Here is a 10,051-nt window from a genome sequence, read left to right as displayed (position 1 = left end):
TGACTGGGCGTACAGAGCTTTATTGGAAGATCCACACAAAGGCTGTTCCCTCACTTCCATAATTTCTTGATGGACATGTTTTTCTCACTGTCTTTCTGCATGACCTTGGCTACTGCCATCTCGAAGTCCTCCTGAGTAACATGGACTCGCCGTTCTCGCAGGGCATACATGCCAGCTTCTGTGCACACACCCTTCACTTCAGCTCCTGATGCTCCTGGCATGAGCTCAGCAATTTTTCTCAGGCTGATCCCCCGAGTCAGGTTCATTTTCCGAGAATGAATCTTCAGAATATCCAGCCAAGCCTCTTCATTGGGGGGTGGAAATTCAATTTTTCTGTCAATGCGCCCTGGGCGAAGCAGGGCAGAGTCCAGGATATCAATCCTATTAGTAGCCATGATAACCTTGATGTTTTTGGTGGCTTCAAAGCCATCCAGCTGGTTAAGCAACTCCAGCATTGTGCGCTGCACTTCACTGTCCCCTCCAGAACCCCCCTCCAGCCGTGAGGAGCCAATGGAGTAGATTTCATCCATGAAGATGATAGACGGAGCATGTTCCCGTGCAATGACAAACAGCTCCCTCACCATTCTTGCCCCTTCCCCAATGAATTTCTGTACCAATTCAGAGCCAGAGACATGAATAAAGGTACAGTCTGTATGATGAGCCACAGCCTGGGCCAACAGTGTCTTCCCAGTGCCTGGAGGTCCATACAGCAGCACTCCCTTGGGCTGAGCAACTCCCAGTGCTTCGAAGAGCTCGGGATGCTTAACAGGCAGCTAGATCACTTCTTTGATCTCCTTGATCTGTTTGTCCAGTCCACCAATCATCTCATAAGTCGAATCTGGCACTTTTTCTACCATCATCAATGATACCAATGGGTCCACCTTATTGGGCAGGATCTTGTGTAGAGTGTAGCTGCCATTTCTTAGAGCCACCCGGCAATTGGGTGTCACGTCATTGATGTTGATGTTTTTGTCCACATCTACAACAAATTTGCCCTCAGGATGTACCTTGACCAACACTTTCTTCTTATCCATGGCCCGGACTACTTCCCCCACATAGGAGCCCTGCTCCTGCAGCAGCTGTGGCTTCTCCCGCAATAGGCGAACTTTAGCATTTAGTTCATTCCTCTGTGCCTGCAGCCTCCGGAGGTTTTGGCTCTTATCACTCACAATCAGCTGGAGTTCTTCAATCTTGGACAGATAATATTGGCGGAGTCCGCTGCCTGCCTTCCCCTCCTCCAGCTCCATCTGCTCTGGCCCTTCAAGCGCCATCTTCTCTCCTGTTGGATGGTTTCTAATTACGTCTTCAGTCTCTCTATTTGTTATTATAATAGTTTGTTCAAGCTTTCTGTTACTTTCTAATTTATTCTTGAAAGGTTACAGTTTTATAGGAGTTTATTAACTTTTATAAGTTATGCAATTTGTTGGCAGATACTTTTTCATAATTGTTTATTATACTTTTAATTTTTGAGACATGTATTGTATGCTCTCCACTTAGATTTCTGAATTTATTTATTCCAATCATTTTTTTTCTTAATCTGTCTTGGAATTTGTTGTTATTATTTATTTTTCAATGCCGGGCACAGTGGCTCATGCATGTAATCCCTGCACTTTGGGAGGCTGAGGTGGGCAGATCACTTGAGAGGTCAGGAGTTCCAGATCAGCCTGGACAACATGGTGAAACCCCATCACTACTAACAATACAAAAAATTTGCCAGGTGTAGTGGTGCAAGCCTATAGTCCCAGCTATTTGGTAAGCTGAGACAGGAGAATTGCTTGAACCCAGGAGGCGGAGGTTGCAGTGAGCTGGGACTGCGCCACTGTGCTCCAGCCTGGGTGACAGAGTGAGACTCTGTCTCAAAAAAAAAAATAATAATAATTCTTGTTTTTCAAAGAATCAAGTGTTGGTTTTATTGATTTTTTTCTAATGGTTTTTCTATTCTCTATGTGATTTATTTCTACTCTGATACTATTGTTCCCTTTCTTCTGTTAACTTTGGGTTTAGGCTGTTTTCTTTTTCTAGCTCCTTAGGACATAACATTAAGTTATTTATTTGGGATATTTCTTCTTTTTTAATGTAGGTGTTTCTTACTGTAAAGTTTCCCTTTAGAACTACTTTTGCTGCACCCCATAGGTTTTGATATATTGTATTTTTTGTCATTTATATCAAAATTTAAAAAAATTTTCCTCCTGTATATGTGCTACTAAAGTGAGCACTTGTAATTTACCTTTGATTCTGATTTGATTCACTGATTTTCCAGAAACATGTTGTTTAATTTCTGTGACTTTTCCAAAATTTCTCCTGTTATTGATTTCTAATTTTATACTGTCATGGCTGAAAACAATACTATTATGATCTTAATCTTCTTATTAAGACTTGTTTTATGTCTTCTTATATAGTTTATCCTGGATAATGTTCCATGTACACTGGAAAAAATATATAATCTGCTGCTGTTGGGTGAAGAATTCTATACATGTTTGTTTAAGTCCATTTGGTTTAGTGTACAGGTCAAATCCAGTATTTTCTTGTTAATTTTCTGTCTGGTTCATGTATCTATTGTTAAAAAGTGTTATTGAAGTTCCTTAATATTATTGTATTGCTATCTACTTATTTTCATCCTCATTAATATTTGCTTGATACATTTAGGCATCTTGATGTTGGTTGCATATTTATAATTGTTATGGTCTGATTAACTTATTTTCCTATCATTACTTAAAGACCATCTTAGTCTCTTGCAACAGTTTTTGACTTGAGGCCTACTTTACCTGACATAAATATAGACACCCCTCCTTTCTTTTGGTTACTATTTGCATAAAAGAAAATCTTCCTTCTTTTCACTTTTAGTTTATTTGTGTCCTTAAGCTTGATCTGGTCTTCCTTTGAAACTCTCTATTGTATTTTTTATTTTCTTCTTTGAATAATCTAGTAGCAAGATGTCTGTTTTATTTTTCTGGATATCTATTTCTTTGCTGAATTTCTCATTTAGACCATGAATTTTTTTCCTGATTTCTTTCAATTATCCATCTGTATTCTCTTAAATCTTGCTGAGTTTTCTAATGTCATTATTATTATTATTATTATTATTATTATTTTCTTTGAGATAGAGTCTCATTCTGTGGACCAGGCTGGAGTGCACTGGCACCATCTCAGCTCATTGCAACCTCTGCCTCCTGGATTCAGGTGATTCTCCTGCCTCAGCCTCTTTGGGGAGAGTCATGTTTCTTTGCTTTTTCATGTTTCTTGTGTCCCTGTGTTGATATATGTGCATCTAGTGGAACATTTGCCTCTCCTAACTTTATAAAGTAGCTTTTGTAACAAAAAAAACTTTCCCGTCGATAGGTCCTAGGGTACTGAGTAGGGTGTTTGGCTGTGCTTCTGGCTGGACACAGTAGCATAGTCTGTGAAGCTTTTCATCTATAATCAGTGTCAATGACAAGTGCCTGCCTCAGCGGCCTGTACTGCAGTAATTTGTGCCAGTGGTGGTAGCAAAGTAGATTACACTGGGCTGGCTCAAACACTAAGAGAGCACAACTACTCCACCAACTCAGGTATAGCTTCCCTTGGGTGGGATGCTGGGCTGGTTTATGTGCTGAGGGAATAAAGCCAGTGTGCTGGCTTGGGCATAGCTTTTCTAGAGGTGGGGCAGCAGGCTGCTTTATGTGCCAAGGGGTCACAACTGCTCTACCATCTCAGACATGGCTTTCCTGGGGCTGAGGCTGGGGCCCCCAGCTAGTTTGCATGCAAGGGGGTATTGGTGCCATTCTTTTGAGCATGGCTTCTCTGGGGGCAGGGTGTTTGGTTCATGCTTGAGAGCGCACAACTGCTCCACCAGACCAGGCTTGGCTTCCTTGCTGGGTTGGACTGTTTGGTCCATGGGGGCCTGAGCATCCTGTAGGTTCAGAAGCCTGGGTCATGACTGTTCCAATGGGCCTAAGCCTAAGCTTCAAATGGCCATGTGTGGGGCATAGCTGCCACTGGAATGGAGAGGATAGAGTGCCTTCTAGGCAGCTTCTTATAAAGGTATTTTGATCTATATATCCTTGGTAAATCTGTATTTCTGAGACAGCATGAGATCAAGAACTTTCTATTCTACTATCTTGCTTACAAAATTCAACAGCTTATTTCCTCTTTTTTTGTCACAGAGTAATATTCCATTGTGTAGATGTACCATACCATAGTTTGTGTATATATTCATTATTAAATGATACTTAATTGCATGCAGTTCTGGCAATTATGAATAAAGCTGCTATAAACATTCATGTGCAATTTTTCATGTGAATATGTTTTCAAGTCATTTAGGGAAATAACAAGCAGTGCAGTTGCTGGATTACATGATAAAAGTAAGTTTAATTTTGCAGGAAATTGCTGAACTGTCTTCCAGAGTGACTGTACCATTTTGCATTCCTGTCAGCAATCAAGAGAATTCCTGTTGCTCCACATCCTCACCAGCATTTGTTGTCATCAGTGTTCTGGATTTTAGACTGAATGTAGTGATTTCACTTTTTCCTCTTCTAGATGCTGTCTAACTTTTATTGTGATTTGGTCCCATGAGTTGTTTTAAATTGTGTTATACAAGAATTTCTTAGTGTATAGAGTTTCCTATGTTTTCAAATTGCTTTTTAATTTTAATTCCATTATGGTTAGAGTATGTTTATTTTGGTGGTTATCTGTGGAAATTTTCATTCTGATCTAGTTAAGTGGTGACTTTGTGAGTTTCCGTGTGCTTAAAAAGAGTGCAAACCTCTCATTGTGGCTGCCCTGGAGGTTAGTTTATATAATAAATAAGTTTCCTCATCCCTGAACCTGCCTGGTACCTTTCGCAATATATTAGATATTTAACACTAAGGATCTGTTTTGTTCTAGAAAGTTATTTTTATCTGTCCTCATTACAGTCCTGCTCTGAAGTCCAGACAATGGAGGGGTAAGCAAAATGACCTCAGACTGAGCCAGGAAATTTCAAGTCACCTGCTGTAGGTTACTACTAATGGAGCACTGCCTATTTACCTGGACACCAAATTATCCAGTGCCAAAATGATGTCTCCTTCAGGTCTAGATCCCTTAGCCATATGGCCCTTCTTGCCAGACTGGACCTGAAAAATATTTCTGCATATGACATTCCTGTTTCACCTACAAAAGGCATAGTTTTGACCCAGGACAAAGTTCGCCTCCAATCTTATCCACACTATTTCTATCTTTGCTTTCCTGATAAGGGATAAACATTTATGTCCTGCCTATAAATGCAGTGGTTCAAAGTCCAGAGTCCCTATGCTTCTAGCACATTACAGCCATGTCTAGGTGCGGAAGACTCTAAGGAGAACAGTGCAGTTTGCCCTCAGCCCATGCAGAGCCTCTCCATGGCTTCTGTACCTCGAGCATTAGGCCAGATCTCTTCTCTCTAATCCATCTGTCACCTCTCCTGTCATCTGTTTCCATGCTGTGAGGTCCATCCGCAGAACACCTCCATGGCTCTCATGCTCAGTTTGGTTCTGAGTCTCCTCAAGTTGGGATCAGGTAAGACTGATGTTTGTTTCCTTCTCATTGACTAAAGTTTGAGTTCTTTAGCTACGATGATTGCAGCAGAATGGAATGGGGGCATTTTTATTGTTTCTATTCCTTTGGCTTCTCCTAGCCTCAGCCTGGGGAAGGATCAGGCACTGTGGAAACAATTATAGTAGCTTCTAAATACTGGACACACAGGTGTTGGAGAGGCACCATGATCATAGATGTGGACACACCAAATGTGTTAAAGTGAATAGATTCGGTGTTTGTCCCAGATGGGCTAAGCGGTATAGGCAGGGTTATTAGAGCACCCAGGTTGCTGACATGGATGCCCAGCTGGGAAGAGACACTATTAGAATTTTTGGGGAAAAGACAGTTTGTCCAGCTGACACGGTGTGTTAGAAATGTCTGTGGTATGAGACATGAGGTGGAGGAAGGTGTACAGGTCTTGAGGTGATAAATTAGCTGAAACCTAGCATATTCTGGGAAGAAATCCACTCTTCTTTCTCCCTCCAGTTACTGTTAACACAGAACCTAGTATATAGGTTGTTAAGTAATTGAATAAAATTCACAGAGGAAGCTTGAGGTTGGAGCAGAATGTCAGTTGCTAGGTGGTCAGTACCCAGCCATGGAAGATTCGATTAACTGTGTTCACTTTCTGTCTGTAAAGATTCATCCTACCACCTGTCCACCTATATCTTTTTTTGCTAAATAAAGCTAAAAGAACAGAAATAAGGGCAATCAAAACATATAGCATGTTTCCTTAAACCAAAACCCATATGTGTTATTAATAGGAGAATCTCTCATTTCAGCTTGTTTTCATTTATTTTCTGATGAGCTTCTTTGTCTCCTTTCTGTTTCTGGGTGAGGCAGCAGGGAATCATGGAAATGATCTTGGCGACAAAAACATTTTGTTTTTTAAAACTCTTATTTCAACTGTTTGTGACTTTATGGTTCATAGCTTCCTTCAGTGTTGGTTTGCTGATGATTACATGAAGTTACGATCACATTCCTGATGGGGTTGTGGCGAGGACTGCATGAGCTTGTGCATGTAGAATGCACAGAGCTGCACTGGTGCATGCCATGTTGCAGCAACAGGCAGTCTTGTTCCTTTCTCATCTTCAAGAGAAGGAAGTAGAAAGAGTGAAAGGAGATGTCATAGGCAAGAGAAATGACAGCAGCAAGAGCTGGCTGGTGAAACAGAGGTACCCTGGAAAATGTTACCTTGCCTCGAGAGCCCCACACAGCCCTGAAGGCAGCATCCATAGCAGCCCAGCTTGTATAGGCTGGGTCCCAAAATCTCACCTAAGATAAGGGCCTTCCTGCCAGTGATTTGTTCAGCAGGTGATTCTGGAAAACAAAGTGAAGAAGTGCAGAGACTGAAGCCATAGAAGGTGTGTGGGAGGAAAGCCATAGAAGGGGTGCTAATGAGCAGGTTGCTGCAGTGGCAACTGGGACCCAGTCCCACTGGGATCATTGGAGGAACTGTATAGATGGTGACTCAGAGTCATCCCAGCATCTACTGTCTCCTTTCCCTACTGGGTGAGATGTGCCCCAGAACTGTTAAAATCTCAAATCTCTGAGCTGCCCTGTACCAGGGCTAAGTAGGTTCCAAAGGTTCCAGGAAGGAAGCCCTCAGCAGAAAGGCAGAGGCCAGGCTCCAGGGGCGGAACTGTAGGGAAGTGTCCATCCCACTGCAGGGGACTCAGGGTTGGGTGGTAGGAGCAGGGCCTTAACATCTGCTATACCAGGTCAGCAGCTGATCAGACATCAGGCTGCAAAGTCATGTCTCATTTAATAGTAGTCTTGAAGATGCATGAGTGAAATACATTTTAGCAAGATTGATAAAAATTTAATTAAACTAAAAAATAATTGGTGCTAAAATTTAAAAAATCCACTTATCTAGAAATTCACACATGTGATTCACTTTGCCTCTGATGCACATGCACACACCACACACAGGCAGATCTATATACCATAAATGGATGCATGTGAATTAATCAAGAGACATTGCCAAACAAAGTGGGTGGCTACTTAGAAGATGAAGGGAGTGGGCCTCCATAGTTTTACATCTAAGAAGCACTGTAATCCTTACAGGGTAGGAAGAGTGATTTACACCAGGAAAATTACTCAAATGATTGTTAAACAGATGAGCAAGTAAGAAAGGAAATTGTACTCACCGTTCATATGAGTAACTTGTTTGTGGAGCCTGTTCTCTGTGATGGGCTCTGTGCTGAACAAAGGAGTACCATGCTGAGCAAGAGAATCAGGCCCTGTCCCCACAGAGCCAAGAGCTGTGCAGGGGAGGCTCACAGAAAATGTGTAATTGTCACCCTTGAAGCAAGACTATGAAGAAAGTTTCGAAGCAAGGTGAGGACATAGGTGTACCAAGTTATTTTTTTTTTAAAGCAGCCAAGACATGTTGACAAAGCACCAGATGAAGCACCATTGAGTGCTAAAATAAAGTGTAAAAACGTACTACACAAGTGTAAAAAGTACATGCTTGGGAAAGTATAAGTCACACATGAATGTGCTAAAGAATAAATGTGTGGAAAATAAACTGTAAAATCTTGTTTCTGTGTCATAGCATATCTTTCAGAACTTTGAAGAACTAGTAGATTTTTGAATTAACTAAGGAAGTACAAATAAACGTGTGCACCATGGGTAGAAATAAAATATTCCTCTATAGTAGTCATAAAACAATTATATAACATTGTGTTTGAAGGAAATCTTAACAAATTGTCCCAAAGTGTAGGCTTTAGGGCTCATCTTCTCTGAGTTATTAGAAAGACGTCGACTTTGGATTTTAGCAAGGAAGATGGAAAGGGGGCTTTTTAAAAATTGAAGCCAATGGACAGAGGGGAGAGAATATAGCAATGTAATCTCCTTGAATCAAAGGGTCTGCATTTAGAAAGGGACTTTCTTTCCTGTGGATAACATGGTTTTCTCATCTTGAAAATAAAGACATTAATAATACACATCTTGAAAATAAAGACTTTTTTAAATGTCTTTCTCATCTTGAAAATAAAGACATTAATAATAATGCAGGTGCTACTGAAGACCGAATGAAGTAATTGATGTGGACATGGTTTGTCAAATGTAAGATGTACAAATGCAAGTCACTGGATTTAGAAATAGGATTGTGGGTTGTGGGCTGGGCAGTGGCTTACACCTGTAATCCCAGCACTTTGGGAGGCCAAGGCAGGTGGATCATGAGATCAGGAGTTCGAGACCAGCCTGACCAATGTGGTGAAACCCCGTCTCTACTAAAAATGCAAAAATTATCTGGGCATGGTGGTGGGTGCCTGTAATCCCAGCTACTCAGGAGGCTGAAGCTGGAGAATAACTTGAACCTGGGAGGCAGAGGTTGCAGTGAGCTGAGATCGTGCCACTGCACTGCAGCCTGGGTGACAGAGCGAGACTCCATCTCAAAAAAAGAAAAAAAAAAAAGGATTATGATGAATGTTTCTCCCTGATGTACTTCTCCAGCCCAGCCCACTGGAGCCCTGAGTAGGTCACCCTGTAAAGGTTTTTGGTTATTTTTCTTTTTATTTCTTCCCATAGGGCAGTGGCAGGTGTTTGGGCCAGGCAAGCCTGTCCAGGCCTTGGTGGGGGAGGACGCAGTGTTTTCCTGTTTCCTCTCTCCTGAGACCAATGCAGAGGCCATGGAAGTGCGGTTCTTCAGGGGCCAGGTCTCTAGTGTGGTCTACCTCTACAGGAAAGGGAAGGACCAGCCATCTATGCAGATGCCACAGTATCAAGCCAGGACAAAATTGGTGAAGGATTCTATTGCAGAGGGACACGTCTCTCTGAGGCTGGAAAACATTACTGTCTTGGATGCTGGCCTTTATGGATGCTGGATTGGTTCCCAGTCTTATCACCAGGAGGCTGTCTGGGAGCTGCAGGTGTCAGGTCAGTTTCATATTTTGTAACCTAGTTGTCCCAAAGAACCATCCTAGACTTTATAAATGGTTTGTTGAATAAGGAAATTTTAAAATTTTAGGTCATTTAGTTAGAAGGCAGTATTCTACACTGTAAGTTCCTTCTGTGTTGTGTGTACATTTCTATGTATTTTATCACGTTTAAATTCATGTAACCACCATCACATCAAGGTATAGAACTACCCCATCATCACAAAGATGTCCCTCTGCTACCCGTTTATGGTCACGCCCACCCCTTCTCAACACCCAGCTGGGGTTCTCCATCTCCCTGATGTTGTAATTTCAAGAATGTTACCTACACAGAGTCACACCACAGGTGACATTTTGAGATTGACTTTTTATTTATTTATATTTATTTATTTATTTTTATTTTATTTTATGTTTTTTTCCATTTATTATATTGCATTTTAGGTTTTGCGGTACATGTGAAGAACATGCAAGATTGTTGCATAGGTACACATGTGACAGTGTGATTTGCTGCCTTCCTCCCCATCACCTACATCTGGCATTTCTCCCCTTGCCATCTCTCCCCAGCTTCCCACCCCCCACTGTCCCTCCCCTAGTTCCCCCCAACTGACCCCAGTGTGTAGTGTTCCCCTCCCTGTGTCCAT

At 41.7% G+C, this 10,051-nt stretch overlaps 2 protein-coding genes across 4 annotated transcripts in view; one reads left to right on the top strand and one right to left on the bottom strand.

Moving 5' to 3' along the window:
* LOC108295343 (26S proteasome regulatory subunit 8-like) lies at positions 1-1,282 on the bottom strand. Its single transcript, XM_037734562.1, has one exon. The coding sequence runs from the start codon at positions 1,269-1,271 to the stop codon at positions 774-776; it is 498 nt and encodes a 165-aa protein (XP_037590490.1). The 5' UTR covers positions 1,272-1,282; the 3' UTR covers positions 1-773.
* A 3,994-nt stretch (positions 1,283-5,276) lies between these two features.
* Positions 5,277-10,051, top strand: part of BTNL8 (butyrophilin like 8) — a 41,990-nt gene continuing 37,215 nt past the window's right edge. Inside the window, exons 1-2 of one of the 3 annotated variants that reach the window (XM_017517516.2) lie at positions 5,277-5,511; positions 8,548-8,598. In XM_017517516.2, the coding sequence (XP_017373005.1) occupies positions 8,577-8,598 (22 nt within the window). In that variant the 5' untranslated portion in view covers positions 5,277-5,511; positions 8,548-8,576. Of the gene's footprint in view, positions 5,512-8,547; positions 8,599-9,063; positions 9,412-10,051 lie in introns of all 3 variants that reach the window. The other 2 variants (XM_017517514.2, XM_017517515.2) reach the window with 2 other exon arrangements.

Source organism: Cebus imitator, unplaced genomic scaffold (genome assembly GCF_001604975.1).
Source record: "Cebus imitator isolate Cc_AM_T3 unplaced genomic scaffold, Cebus_imitator-1.0 Scaffold634, whole genome shotgun sequence".
Lineage (NCBI taxonomy): Eukaryota > Metazoa > Chordata > Mammalia > Primates > Cebidae > Cebus > Cebus imitator.
Note: the sequence above shows the minus strand (reverse complement) of the source record. Positions and strands in the feature narration are given on the sequence as shown.